At 36.9% G+C, this 15,234-nt stretch overlaps 1 protein-coding gene across 1 annotated transcript in view; it reads right to left on the minus strand.

The window, feature by feature from the left end:
* fras1 (Fraser extracellular matrix complex subunit 1) overlaps nucleotides 1–15,234 on the minus strand; it is a 264,241-nt gene that overhangs the window by 86,027 nt on the left and 162,980 nt on the right. Inside the window, 5 exon segments of the mRNA XM_044110758.1 lie at nucleotides 1,370–1,510; nucleotides 1,883–2,023; nucleotides 3,877–4,017; nucleotides 11,729–11,875; nucleotides 13,467–13,613. Coding sequence (XP_043966693.1) covers nucleotides 1,370–1,510; nucleotides 1,883–2,023; nucleotides 3,877–4,017; nucleotides 11,729–11,875; nucleotides 13,467–13,613 — 717 coding nt within the window.

The following is a 15,234-nucleotide window of genomic DNA, read 5'->3' on the forward strand; positions in this document are numbered from 1 at the left end:
TAACTTTCCTGTTGCCTAGCAACAAGCCATGTGGTTTTTCTGTGACGTCCCTAGGTCATCTGCATCATTTATGAGCCCATCTCAGTTTTATTTGCTTGATATAACTGCACACATGCACTGAAGTTATGTAAGACATTGAATTTCAATATTTATTTAAAATGGAACCTTGAGAAGTAAAAAACTATTATAAAATGCATTTGAGGCTTATTTTATTTATTTTACCAAACATAGTATTTCTCTGTTTAGATTCATTCACAACATCCATATAAACACTGGAAAACAAGCTAATTGGGGCAGGAGATCACAACTGTAACTTTATATATTTATATTTATGTAGATTTTTGTTCATTTTTACTTGAACTTTTCCAGCTGTCTTGAGTCTGCAGAAAAGTTTACCATCAGAAGACCTCGGTCGAGTAGCTAAATGTTTTTTTATCATTCACTTTTTTAAGCACTCACAGACATATGAAAAGAGCCATAATCAAAACTGGATTAAGTTTACAAAATGTTAATAAATGCCTATTTCATTATTCCCTTTAGTACAGAAAACTGCATATTTAAGAGCGGCACCTGTACAACCTTTTACATCCAGATTCACATAAATAAATACAGGCCAAAAATCTGTGTGCGTTAATAAGCAGCCTGGGATTTTCTACAGTTTTTTAAAATCATAAATTTTTGAATTAAAGGTGAGCTATTAGGGGTCCTTAAACAGGTTAGGACAAGTCTTTGGGATATAAAAAGCATGTCCTGTCTATTTTTTTGCCCAAGATTATTTTTAGATAATGAGATTTTAGTCTAATCAGTTCTATCAATAGAATGAGCAGAGGCCCCAGGTTTAGGGCCTCTGTCACTTTAAATCCAAATAAGACAGGCCACGCCCCTCAACTCAACAACTACGCTTGATTCCCAAAATGGCTTCATAAGAGCATTTATAAATCCATACATCTATGAAAGTAGAAAGTGATTTCTGAACAGTTAGTCAACAATAAAACATTTGGCTTTTTCAGAGCACCACTGATGTTGCTAGGTAACTGGCCGGATTCTGCTGAGGTTGCTAGGTAACTGGGCAGTGTGTTCTGATTTGCTACTTTACATTCCAAAGGTTTCTGAAACAGCTCATTTTCCAGACACCAAAAAACTTGAATTTATTGCCAAAAAACTGGCTGGATGTTTTTTAAAAAAAAAAAAAACGTTTGAGCTGTTTTTAATAGTAGTAAAAACCCAAATGGAAGTACAAAAATGTAAATTTTACATAATGTGCCGCTTTTAAGATATAAATAATTGACTCAGATTCTCATGTGAGTTAGAAACATCTCCTGCAACCAGCAGGCATTGAACAGTTCTTACAGTGGCATAATGTCATTACCGTGGCAGGTTCTGGTCTTTTGATCGGCGTAATATCCATGTCCACAGTCGGGGGTGCAGTATCCTTCCATAAGGAATGTCTGGTCACGGCACACCGAGCACCGTCCAACACCGTCGCACTGGACGCAGTCCGAGGAGCAAGCTGAAGAAACAGGACACCACAGGCAAGAGTGAAGGAGTATTTTATTTTATAATTTAATTTTTTTTTCTTTGCAGAACATTCATTGCAAAAAGAAAGCTAAATATTTATAGTAATTAAATAAAAATATTTAATATTTGATAATATAAAATAATTACATTTTCAAACTAAAAAATATATTATTTAAAATATTTAAATTAAGGACATTTTTATATTTAAAAAAATAATATTCCATATATTTATTTATTTGTATTATAAAAAATAAATTATTTAACTATATAAAAATAACTAATTCACTAAATTAAAGTAATGAACTAAAACCATAATATAAAGCTATATTCCATTTTAAAAACATTTCAGAGTGTTGATTCTTACACTTGCAGACTTGTGACGAGGAATCCAGGTAATAATTTCTGCCACATTGAAGGACACACTGTCCCTGCAGAGCGGCGTAGGGAGGCTGGCATTCCAGACATTTTCCAGGACTGTTGCACTTCACACAGTGATCGTCACAACCTGAAACAGACAGACATACGAAATGAGAAAAACATGTCACTGGATATCCCAAAAATATACATAAATACTCCGTGTAAAAAACATGCAGGAAAACAGAGCGCGCCCAATGCAACCAAGGAGAGGAGAGCAGCTTTCTGATGCAAACCTTTAAATAAACACTATCTCAGAAATTTTCACAATGTAATTATTTTTCCCCATCAAAGTGTCACAGACTCGACATTGAACATCACTGGTCAGGATTCCTTCACTATGAGAAAAACTTGTTTTTCATCCAGTGTGAAGAGGCAGAAAAAGCTGCATTTCAGCCATGCTTAGAGTAAATATTCACAAACTTCAGTTTCTCCCTTGGTAGCATAACTATGGATTCATCTATTGTATAAAACATGTATGCACCGAATGGTGTTTGCTCTTTCTCAGGGATATATGGATATTTTGTGAGCAGAGAGTTGAACAGACGTCACTGTATAACCAAAACCTGGATTCCTCAATACATTCTGCACTGGATAAAGTAGATCTGTGCTCACACAAACCACTGTGAAATTTCTTAGATTAGGGTTGTAGTAATAAGTTAATAAGTCATAAAGGCCATGAATCTTGAATTTGACATTTTAGGATTCACTCATTGTATAAATATAAGCCTAATTTGTTTTTAAAGGTGACCTATTATGATTCCTTGACTAGGTTAGAATAGGTCTATGGGCCATACAAAACATGTTATATTTTTTGCACAAAATTATTCTTAGATAAGGATATTTAGTCTTCTCAGTTTTCGAGTGTATTGCTTTAGGGCCTCTGTCACTTCAAATCTAATGAAGCTGCTGCTGGCCTCAATCTTTACACTTCCAGGTCAAAATGGCTAAAAACAGATGTGCAATTAAACAACCATACATGTTTGAAAAGCAGAAGTGGAGCAACATGCCCAACCAATAACAAAGCTGCAAGTGGTTTCTAAATTGTAAGTCAACAACAAAACACTTGTTTCTTCCAGCAGCCATTAGATGCTTTTCTTGTACAAATGTGAGCAAAAGTTTATCAATATTCCACTAATGTAGAAAACCCACAATTTCAAAATTAAATTAGAAGCACAATTAAAATCCCATGTGAATAATTTTCAGTCAGTAAATAAATCACCTCCTCGGGCCAAAGTGGAGATTTTTAAAAATTGGCGTATTTATTGTCGAATTGTAAAATTTTGCATTTATATGGTAAATGGAATCACAGCGCATACAGTGGTCAAACCAGCTAGCTAAGTGTGCTGGAACTCCATCTGCGTTGCTAGGTAACAGGCTGGGCTCTGCTTCGGTTGCTAGGTAACAGCACAGTGCCCTTTGAATGTGACTAAACAATCTGGAGGTTTTTGAAACGGCTCATTTTGCAGACACCAAAAAAACATTAACTTATTGCCAAAGAAGAGCTGAGTGTTTCTGGGTTGTTACTAGAAGCAGTTGAGACGAAAATGGAAATATAAAATGATGGGAAAATTTTTATTTGTATAAAAAAAAAAATTTTCTGTTGGGGAGAAAAAAGGGAAAGTATGTCAGAAGAAAACAACCACATTTGCGAGCATATAAATGGGGCAACTCGAGCCTTTCCAGGTGTTAGAGATGGAAAGGAATATAATCCCAAATGAAAACCTTTGGGTCAGATTTTAACTGCGTATTCAATATAATTCCCATTTGTAGTTCAGTCTCCTCCTTTTTCCTGCACTGCCGCTGATTTACTGCTTTAATCATCGCCGGATTATAAAAGCTTTACAGAAGATCAACCTCAGGTGATAACATGATAAAACCAGAGGTGGTTGCATCTGCTGCACATGAGGGCAGAGACGCTTATCTGCTTTCTGTGGGACTGACCGAAGCATCTGTCTCCATCCTGATAAGATCCGACGGAGCATCCCTGGGCGCACACGCCGTCCTGCAGCACGTATCCCTCCATGCACTGCAGGCAGTCGGTTCGCAGGGGGCCTTTACAGGCGTTGCAGCTCCAGTCACACTCTGAGAACAGGACAGGGGAAATAGAAGAGGACGTGTTGGGAACATTGGGAAAAAAAGATGATTTAATTACATTTCTGTTGTTTATCACGAATCACCTGCACATCTGGAGTGTTGGTGGCGTATTAAATAAACCCTGGCATGAGAATCAAACCCATTAAGAGCAAAACAATCCTCCTGCTGTTAGATTTCAGGTTTGAAATGAAGCGTCACATTGATTTCAAAGAAGAAAGGATTTAATTTTACAGTGAAAGAAACTCTCAGCCAAGACACGTAGTCAAAAATAACGGGTTTTGATGCGACTGCAGAGATCATTTGCATGTAGTTTCAAACAATCAGCAAACTTTAGTTTTGGTCCTTGTCAGAAAAAAAACAGGTTTGTTGAATGTGAGAAAGAAAATTCAGGTATTACTGAACCACTGGGCAAAAAGGAAAAAAAAATTATTTCTATATGTATATATTTAATTTGGCATTTAGTTTTTCATCTTTTATTTCAAAATAAAAGTTTTTAAAGAATAAAAAAATATATTTAATTAACTAAAATATTACATATTTAAAAAACAATAATTTGATATTTAAATGAAATAATTTTTTACTTCAATACTAAATACTTTATACAAGTGGAATAAAATGTGTCATCTTCAACATTATCAAAACTCAAAGCATGTTCATATAAATCTATATTTTAGCACATCTATATTTTTATTTATTTATTTGACTTCTTTAAATAGAGAATAGAGTGTAAAGTAAGACATGTAATAAAAAAATATGTTAAATAATATTATGGTATTTGAATTGTGAGTGTTGAATATGCTTGTAATAAATAAATAAACTAATTAAAACTAACAAACCTAACATTTAGAAAAGAAACAATCTGACTATTGTTAATATAAAATGTAATTTATTGCTATTTAATTTAACATATATGCAATATCTAACCTAAAAGAAATGTCTCTGGGTTTGTAGATCTATGAAAACAGATGATAATCACAGAGTCCATTTGTCTACTTCATAAATTATTCAGAGATTTTCTTTCCTTTGAAAGATCCCAGCTGTTTCCTGAAGCTTTTCTAGTTTTCAGAGATAAAATGTTTGTGTTGTTTTCCCCAACTCCAGGCTCATCACAGGTTCAGGTCGAGGCTGCAGCTGGCTGGGGGCAAAACGCATCATGACCTGGAAAACCAACTGCAAAAACAAGAAATCCTACCAGGTATTCCTGGTCTGCCTTCTAGTGCAGATATCGTTCAGTGACTTGAAAATAAGACAAAATCAGCTTATACGTGACTTTTTACTAGATGTTTTAAGTAAAAAATGTCTTAATATTAATGAAAAGGTGCTAGAAACTTTAGAAAAATATTTAGTTATAAGTGAAATATTCTGCCACTGGAAGTAGTATTTTGAAATAAATTTTAACAGATTAGTTACTTAAAACTAGCTCACATTTCTTGCTGAAAATCTAATTGGAAGTTAGTTTTGTTTTATTTCAAATATACTATAATATTTCCACTAGAACTAGACCAAAAATACTTGGGAAGAGTTTGTGTTTTTGCAGTTTGTTGTCTCAGAAAAATTCAAACTTTGCACCTCGATGCCACACAAGTGTTTCCTCTTAGCTGCTAATCCTGAAACAAGCTAAAGAAGCAGCAATCTCGTCTCCATGGAGACGGTTCCTTAAGGTCCTCCAAATCAAGAGAAATCTCATTACCTGGAACCAAACCAGAGGGAAAGGGAAATACAAGAGGTGGCTTTCTGTAGGGGATATTTGGTCCCTTATATTTTTTACTTAATTTAGTTGTTGTTTGAGTAAAGGAAATAAAAACTAGAATGGACTCCAATATGCACAAGCTGCATAGCGGGACAATAAATAATCCTCTCTAACGGGAGTAAGACATGAAAGCCATTTAAATTTCTTGCTCTACACTAAGCAATATTCCTGACTTGGTCTCATGTCATAAAATGATTCTCCCCAGATCCCAAATAAGAGAAAATAAATTTTTAAAACGTAAGAAACAATGGTTTAAAAGATATTTCTAAGGATTTAGGGCTTTGGCGATATAACTTTGCTCACAAATGAAGAAACCATGAACCAGTGGAAAATCATTCAATGAGAGCATCAACGCCTGAACAATATCTGAAGCTCCGCTGGTCTCACTGTCAGAAGGATTCAACAATAAAGAATCATAAGAGGCTGGGAAGAAATGGCCTTAATGGGAGACATCCACACTGCAAAAACACAGAATCCTACCCAGTATTTTTTATTTAGTTTCTGGTGCAAATACTTTGGTGCACTTGAAATAAAACTAACTTACAAGTACCTTTTCATGAAGATAGGAGCTTTTTTTAAAGTCAATAATTCCCTAATAGTATTTTTTCTATTGTATTGAAGATTCTTATGACACATTTGATGTTTATTAATGATTTTGACTTTGGCATTTGACAAAATGTCTTGTCTGGTTTTCACAGCTGTTGGCTACATGATGTGTTTGTCATCATATAACTTTACATAAAACTGTCCTGTTGCAGAAACGTGCAAATCAAATAAACCTGACTTGATTTATTTCAATTAGGAAATTTTTACAATGTTATAAATTAAATAATCTAACTAGACAAAACTAATTTGTAAAATGTTTTTGCTGTGTAAAACCAGAACCACAGTTGACTAATCTCAAAATATGAAGTAGAATATTTTGTGTACTAAAGACAAAAAAGGGGACTTTTTAATTAGGGGTGCGTCCCATTACATCTGGTCTGAAACTAACAGAAAACAAGACCTGGATGCTGACAGTCACCAGATCTTAATCATATCCAGCTGAAAAATCTGCTTCAACAATTAGATTTTATCATCTAAATAAAGACGCGCATCTCTGAAAAACATTTCAAGCATCTTGATAACTCTATGCCACAAAAATGAAGACAGTTCTGATGGTAAAACTGTGCAGTTTCACATTTTTCCATTAATTTGTTTTGTACAGTAACAGTGACATGCAGTCAGGGCAGGCAGAGCCTGTCATCATGGAAAAATAATACACACACACACATATATATATATATATATATATATATATATATATATATATATATATATATATATATATATATATATATATATATATATAAAATTCCTTCTCACCCACATGGTGGTGATTCTTCTTCCTCTTAGATCGGGTCCTCTACCAGAGGCCTGGGAGCTTGAGGGTTCTGCGCAGTATCTTGGCTGTGCCTAGGACTGCACATTTCTGGACTGAGATGTCTGATGTTGTTCCTGGGATCTGTTGTAGCCACTGTTCCAGTTTGGGGGTGACTGCCCCGAGGGTCCCGATGACCACAGGCACCACTGTGGTCTTCACCTTCCAGGCCCTCTCCAGTTCCTCCCTTAGGCCCTGGTATTTCTCTAGTTTTTCATGCTCCTTTTTCCTGATGTTGCAGTCACTTGGTATTGCCACATCCACCACAACGGCTTTCCTCTGTTGTTTATCCACCACGACTATGTCTGGTTGGTTCGCCCTCACCATTTTGTCTGTCTGGATCTGGAAGTCCCACAGGATCTTAGCTCGGTCATTCTCCACTACCTTCGGGGGTGTTTCCCACTTTGATCTTGGGGGTTCCAGTCCATATTCTGCACAGATGTTTCTGTACACTATGCCTGCCGCTTGGTTGTGTCGTTCCATGTATTCTTTCCCTGCCAGTACCTTGCACCCTGCTGTTATGTGTTGGACTGTCTCAGGGGCCTCCTTGCACAACCTACACCTTGGGTCTTGTCTGGTGTGGTAGATCTGGGCCTCAATTGCTCTGGTGTTTAGGGCCTGTTCCTGGGCGGCCATGATGAGGGCCTCTGTGCTGTCCTTCAGTCCAGCTTTTTCCAGCCATTGGTAGGACTTTCTGATGTCAGCCACTTCGGTTATTTGCCGGTGGTACATCCCATGCAAGGGCTTGTCCTCCCATGATGGTTCCTCCGGCACCTCAGCTTCTGTTCCCAATTGTTTGAGACATTCACTGAGCACATTGTCTGTTGAGGCTTTGTCCCTGATGTATCTATGGATCTTGGATGTCTCTCTTGGATAGTGGTTCTCACACTCACTAGTCCTCTGCCTCCTTCTTTTGTGTTCGTGTAGAGTCTCAGGGTGCTGGATTTGGGGTGGAACCCTCCATGCATTGTTAGTAGTTTCCGGTCATACCATCTGTGGCCTGTATCTCCTCCTTTGGCCAGCTAATTATTCCTGCAGGGTATCTGATTACTGGTAGGGCATAGCTGTTTATTGCACGGATCTTGTTCTTGCCATTGAGCTGGCTTCTCAGGACTTGTCTTATTCGTTGAAGGTATTTGGTTGTGGCTCTTTTTCTTGTGATCTCATCAAGGTTGCCATTTGCTTGTGATATTCCCAGGTATTTGTAACCTTTCTCTATGTCTGCTATTGTTCCTTCTGGGAGTGAGATCCCTTCTGTGCGGATGACCTTCCCTCTCTTTGTAACCATCCGACCACACTTCTCTAGTCCGAATGACATCCCAATGTCCGTGCTGTATATCCTGGTGGTGTGGATCAGTGAGTCTATGTCTCGCTCGCTCTTGGCATACAGCTTGATGTCATCCATGTAGAGGAGGTGGCTGATGTTGGCTCCATTCTTGAGTCGGTATCCGTAGCCAGTCTTGTTGATGATTTGGCTGAGGGGGTTCAGGCCTATGCAGAACAGTAGCGGGGACAGCGCATCTCCTTGGTATATGCCACATTTGATGGATACTTGTGCAAGTGGCTTGCAGTTGGCTTCAAGGGTGGTCTTCCACATCCGCATTGAGTTTGCAATGAAGGCTCTCAAGGTCCTGTTGATATATATATATATATATATATACATATATATATATATATATATATATATATATATATATATACATATATATATATGATGATAAAATAATTTATATTGCTATTTTCACCCTGTGGTTTGTACTATAAAGTACCTATTTCTCATTTAGCTTAACCATTTCTGATTATTTCTTCTTCAAAATCATTGAATTTTCTTATATTCACATTTAAATGCTTGGAAGTGCAGCTGGTGAGGCAGCAGAGTCTCGCCTCTCCATAACTGCACTGGCTGCCATTCGATGGTTCATCCTGTCTGTACGGCGCCAATAAAATGGTTAAAAACATTTAATATATGAACTGATTTTATATTAAATTTATTAATATTATATTACAGTTTTCTCCTCGTACCACAGCAATCACTTATCAATAATCACAAAATAAACATTAAACCTAAAACCATACCACTGCAAGAGACTGAATGTTCTGCTCCTTGTGTGGGAAATATTTGAGTGTTTTTTTTGTTGTTTTTTTTTGTGGCATTGTTGTCAGTTGCTATGGCAACAAGTCTGCGTGTAGCTGCGCTGATACAGAGAACGAGAAAGAAGAGGTTTTGAGTTGTACTTTAACGGTTTCTCCCTTTGCTGTGGAGCACAGCACGAAATTAACAATATCTACACGTCCAAGTTTGATTGAGTTAATGGAATTATTCTACGGCAGCGGCAGCGCGGCTATACGTGACATGTAAAAGAATTGTCTTTTTGCCCTCCAGCGTTGTCCGCATGCACGAAATTTCCTTATATAAACAGTAACATGCAGGGGGTCTATATTTGTAAATCTGATTATGATTAAGTCAGTGCCTCACCAGCTATGAACCTCGCTGCATGTCACTGTACAGTAGTGCATTTACACTGAAGCATTTAAGTCACAAAGGCTACATGAAATAAAAATAAGAAAATGTTGAAGCTTCTTTTGTCCAAACTGAAGATATTTGATCTCGTCTTGCTTAACCAAACAAAAAAAAGGAACATTCAGCAACATCTTAATGCTTCACTGTTGGTTTTAGAAAAAGCAGACCTCTGGAAAATCACACCTGATTAAAAAACAAAGTGTTTGTTTGTGTTTGTCGTTATCTCGGTCATTGTGGGTTTGAGAAGCACAGCAAACACACAGATCAGTGTTTAGAAAGGAAAACATGTTTTGCACTTGATGATAATGACGCTTGATGACAAGCAGAATGAAAACAATCATTCACAGCAGGGCTGGGGCTTCCCTCCGGCAGATCCAATCAAACGCTAACCGATGTGACAACAAATCAATTCTCAGCTTATTTATTTAAACTTCAAACTCCTGAACCTGACAAGTTAAAAGTTGTTCATCTGCAAAAAAAAAACAAAACAAAAAAAAAAACCACAAACATGCCAAGTCCTGGCACTGAACTTCTATATATTCTATATTATTTACCCAAGCCGGTGGTTGCTGTAAACATTAAAACAGACTCAAACTGGACGAAACAACAGCAGCTGAATTATTAGCCGCTAAAGCTAATGGAATAAAAATAAAGCTCACCAAAAGTGGAGCTAAACTGTGGCTGAGTAATTATCAAAATACTCACCAATAATAACTACCTTCACTCAACCTTTAGTTTAAACTTGTGTTGTTACATTTGGAATGATTTTGATTTAAACTCGCCCTCAATTCAAGAATAAAACAAAACTGATGGCCCAGCATTTGATTTTTGTCATAAATGTTGTTAGGTACAACAAAGTTGTTTTTAGCCACATTTTTCCTCAAGTGGAACCACAAACATTAAGTAACATTAAATAAAATAAAGAGTTGGTATATCTATTCATAAAAGATGGCAAATTAAGACTTTAAAATAGCAAGTGACTCAATAAACAATTATTTTTTTGGAAAAAAGTTAAAAAATTTTGGAAATGCATACATGTTTCAGGTCTATGATGATTTACAGATCACTATTCTACTAAATCTGAATGTGACTGTTTTATAAATAAAGATTTTCATTTATTGAGGAAAACATAAAAAATGATTTTAGTGTTAAATAATCGATGGTCAAATGTTTGGACAACTGTGTTGTAAGCGATTCTAAATGTTGAATTTTATAAAAACTGTAAAAATATCTTTAATATGTTCATTATTTTAATAAAAAAATTGAAAAGAAGCCGAAAATACAGCTTAAGAGGGTAAAATTAAACTAAACATCTTAATTTACTGTAAACCTAATTAAAATAATTTTTAATTAATTTATTCTATTAATACGAAAAGGAACCATTAAGTCAGATAATTATTTATCTCAAGAGTAATAAAATTACATGTTCAAGTTATATTTATTTTATATCTGCCACAATAACAAATGCAGTACACTTAATGTTAATTAAAAGATCAATATATTGGCAACTGATAGATTTATACAGAGCACTAGATTTAGTAAACTGTGGCCAAAGAGTGAAATTTAAAGGAACAAATGTGTAATATTTAGAAAGAATAGGGTAACATGTCAATCTGTAGCATCCAGTTATCATAAAGCCTAATCAGAGAGAAAGCTGTTAAAAATCCTGAACTGTAACATAAATGTGCTGAATTTCCAGCAGGACTACTCCAGAGAGAAATAAAGTTGTTGAATCTTTAAAAAAGCCCAGGATTTTACATGAAGCTCATTAATCAACTTCACTGGGCAAAAGAAGATGTAAGAGAGTTAAAATATACACACAATGGCTGGGATTTGCATTTCTGGTTCCAGAGTTTATTACTTGATTGATGGGCCCCATAAAATCACCATTGCCTTCTGCACTATATGCAATATGGATGGAGAGTAATTTATGAACACCATAAAGGCCGCGTACTGTATCCTCATTACTAATCAGGAGCGTCCTCCGCTGCGGCGGTTTTCACCTTACCTCTGCAGGCGCGGATCGTCGCGTTGAGGTAGTACTGATGGGCGCAGCTGTCATACTGGCATTCTCCGAAGAGCAGCACCTTGGTCGGGTCACGGCAGGACGTACAAACCCCAGCGGTGTCGCATGTCAGGCACTGTCTGTCACAAGCTGCCAAAAACAGAAAGGAAGGTCGATACAAAGGTCAGCGCAGACATGAGAGAGGGAAAGATCGATATAACTCCTGCAGCACCTAACGCTGAATGGATTTACCTTTGGCCAACCTTTAAGTGTGATTTTACTGTCCCATCTGTGCTCTGTTTTTATTTATTTATTTTATTTTACTTACTTTCCCTTTGTTCTTATTTTCTTATTGTGAAAATTTCACATTTTGTACAATTTTAAGCTTGCCTTTTTTTCCCCCCATGGCTTCTAAAACCAACCAAGCACAACAAAATCCACCTTCAGAATGAGTTCATGTTTTTGGTGTCTGAAAAATTTGTTGTTCCAAAAGCCTCCCAGTTGTTAAGTCACAGTGTGCAGAGGTTAGCTAGCTAGGAAACCCTAGTTAGGTAACCTCTGCTGGGGTTACCTAGCAACCCCAGCAGAATTCTGCTCTTCACCTAGCAACCCAAGTTGAGCTCCAGCACATTTGGTCAGCTAATTTTACTGTTGAATGTGCCGTAAAGTGAAACCACTTGTTGCATTCTTATTTGTTGTGCAGGAGGCTCTACTTCTGCTTTTCAAAGGCTTACCACTGTATAACCGTGCATCTGGTTGCAGCCATTTTCACATGCGAGTCTAAGCGACGAGTTGGGGGTCATGGCCAGCAGCAGCTTATTTGGATTTAAAGCGACAAAAAGGCCCTAAAACAACTGAGAACTGAGAAAACTAAAATCTCATTATCTAAGAACGATTTTGTGCAAAAAATATAATTAACAGTGTTTCGTACAGCCCATAGACCTATCCTAACCTTTTCAAGGAAGCATAATAGTTTTCATTTAACTTATTTAAAAGGCAAAATGATGTACTGTAAAGCAAGTTTTCCTAAGATTAAATCTGAATAATCTTTCCTATAGTTGGAATTTTTGTTGTTTAACCGAAAAGTAGACAATTGTCTTTAACACTATCTTTAACATGCTATTGTGGAATGAAAACAAATAACTTACTTATAAGGAAAACAGCAATGTTGACACTCAGTGAGGCAAATGTTCTAAAAATAGGTCTACTATCAGATTCTTTTCTTGTATGTTCCATAAACATGACAACAGAATATCAAACTAAATTTTAAGAAGTGCTTTATTGGATCATTTGATATTGATTTAAGTCTTATTTCTCCCACAGGTCCTCATTAAGTGTATTTCTGTGTAGAAAACTGAAAACCCCATGAGCAATAAATTCACTTCTACCTGCCTCCGGCACCAAGTATCTCTAAGTATACAGTGTTTTATGTTATAGAAACTACATTTTCTCAGTAAAGTTAAGCAAAAATGTTCATAAAATCACTTAAAAGGTGAACTATTAAAATCTTGCTAAGGTCTGAAAATGTTCTTATATGATAAGAACATGTGGCCTTTGCCTCAAACTTGACCAACTGATATTAAATATTAACTTTATAACGGCAAAATAAATTAAAAATTAATTTTTTTCCCAAACAAGATTAAAAAGAAAAACATAAAAATTTAAACAAAAATAGTGTAAAAGTATTTAAAAAACAATAAACAGGTTTTCAGTGTGACCAATCAGCAGGGACGTTTCCTACCTTGACAGAGCCGATGACCGTTGTCATAGTAACCAATGGGGCATCTGGCAGCGCAGAGGCCAGAGGGCAACAGGACGCTTTTGGTGGGACAGGAAGTACAGGACAGAGGCCCCGCCCCACTGCAGGACTCGCATGAAGGATGACATTCTGGGGGAAAAAAAGTTAATAAATTAGATTAAGATTACAGAAAACAATTTGGATGAAATTAAGGAAAGTAGAGCAGCCATTTTGTAGCTCATAGACCGGTAATACCAGCTGACCTAACATGCTGGAGCTCAGTTTTGGTTGCTAGGTAACGGGCTGTGGTTCTGCTGGGGTTGCTAGGTAACAAGTCATTGTCTGCTGATTTGTGACGTTACAATCCACATGTTTTTGCCAAAAAAACGACTTGTGGTGATTTTTTTTTAGATTTCTAGAAGCAGTAGAAAACCAAATCGAAGTAAGAAAAGGTGCAAAATGTGAATGTTGGACAGTAGGTCTCCTTTAAGTATATTCAATGGTTGCTACATTGATTGCAGTAAACAACTGTTCTGCAGAATGATTGCTTTTAACAAAAGAAACCAAAAAAAACAAAACTTGTTGATGTGTTTTTGCCCAGCGCCCATCCAACACCAAATCCCCTACGGGTGAACATCGAGGCTGGTTTAAATCTCTGCACTAAAAGACGGATCTCCACTCCTAGCTGCTGAATTATTACATTCCTATTGGAATAAATTTGTAAATGCACGCTCTTCTTGAGTTTAAAAATACATATTTATAATAATCAGTTATCATGATCAAGTGTATAATCATTGCAAGAGCTCTTCCACTCCTCGCGCCCTCCTTCCATCTCTGAGCACAGAAAAAAATTAATAAAAAAATCAAGAAAATTCAGGAAATCAGCTTTATTTCAGAAGTCTGACGCAACACCAGCAGAAGAAAAGGCTGCATAGGATAAAATATTGCCACAGTTGCATTGAATTGAAGTGTCCCGTTTTATCTCTGCAGCGTTGCTTCTTTACGGTGTGTTGGTGTTCGGCTGCTTCGGGCTCGGCTAAACGAGCCTCCAGAGGTTTTGCGGCCCGAAGCCTCCTCCTCACATTTGCATTTAAATCTGCATGAAGACGCTGCAGCTCTGCGTAGCTGCGAGGCGCCTCGTCTTTTCTGCTGCTCACCTGCTGAATCGCGGGATGAGGACAATGGAAATGATGATGATAATGACCCTGGACGATGAAGATGACAAAGCTAATGAGATTTAGGGCCATAAGAAAAAGAAGGGGGATGATGAGGCTAATGAGGATAAGGAGGAATTAGGATAACGATGAGAACAGTGATGGTTATTATGAGGACGATGACAATAATAATGACGAGGAGAATGGAGCTGAAAGGCTGGAATGAAAAGACGATTAAGAACAAGGAACAAAGCTGAAACAGAGAGGAAGATCGTTGGGAATAATGGGGAAACCAAAAGGTTATGATGAGGATGAAAGATCGGAGAAAACTATCAAATCTAAATGGGGAAGTATATTCAGAAGGCAGGAGTTTAGGTCGTTTGGTGCTCCGGAGGATACAGGTGCATCAACACAACGCCAGGAAAGAAAAAGCACCACAAATTATCTTTAAAGGAGCAGCTGCTGCTGCTCATCAATCTGGAAAGAGTTTAACCAATTTCAGTTTGGGAATGGACATCCCAGCATGACAACTCCCAGGTAACATTTCAAAAGTCAAAGTTTATGAAAAGTTAAAAATGGCAGCACAGTTTGCAAAGTTACGCTGCAAAAATCTTAGC

The sequence above is a fragment of the Gambusia affinis genome, linkage group LG03 (assembly GCF_019740435.1).
Source record: "Gambusia affinis linkage group LG03, SWU_Gaff_1.0, whole genome shotgun sequence".
NCBI classification, from domain to species: domain Eukaryota; kingdom Metazoa; phylum Chordata; class Actinopteri; order Cyprinodontiformes; family Poeciliidae; genus Gambusia; species Gambusia affinis.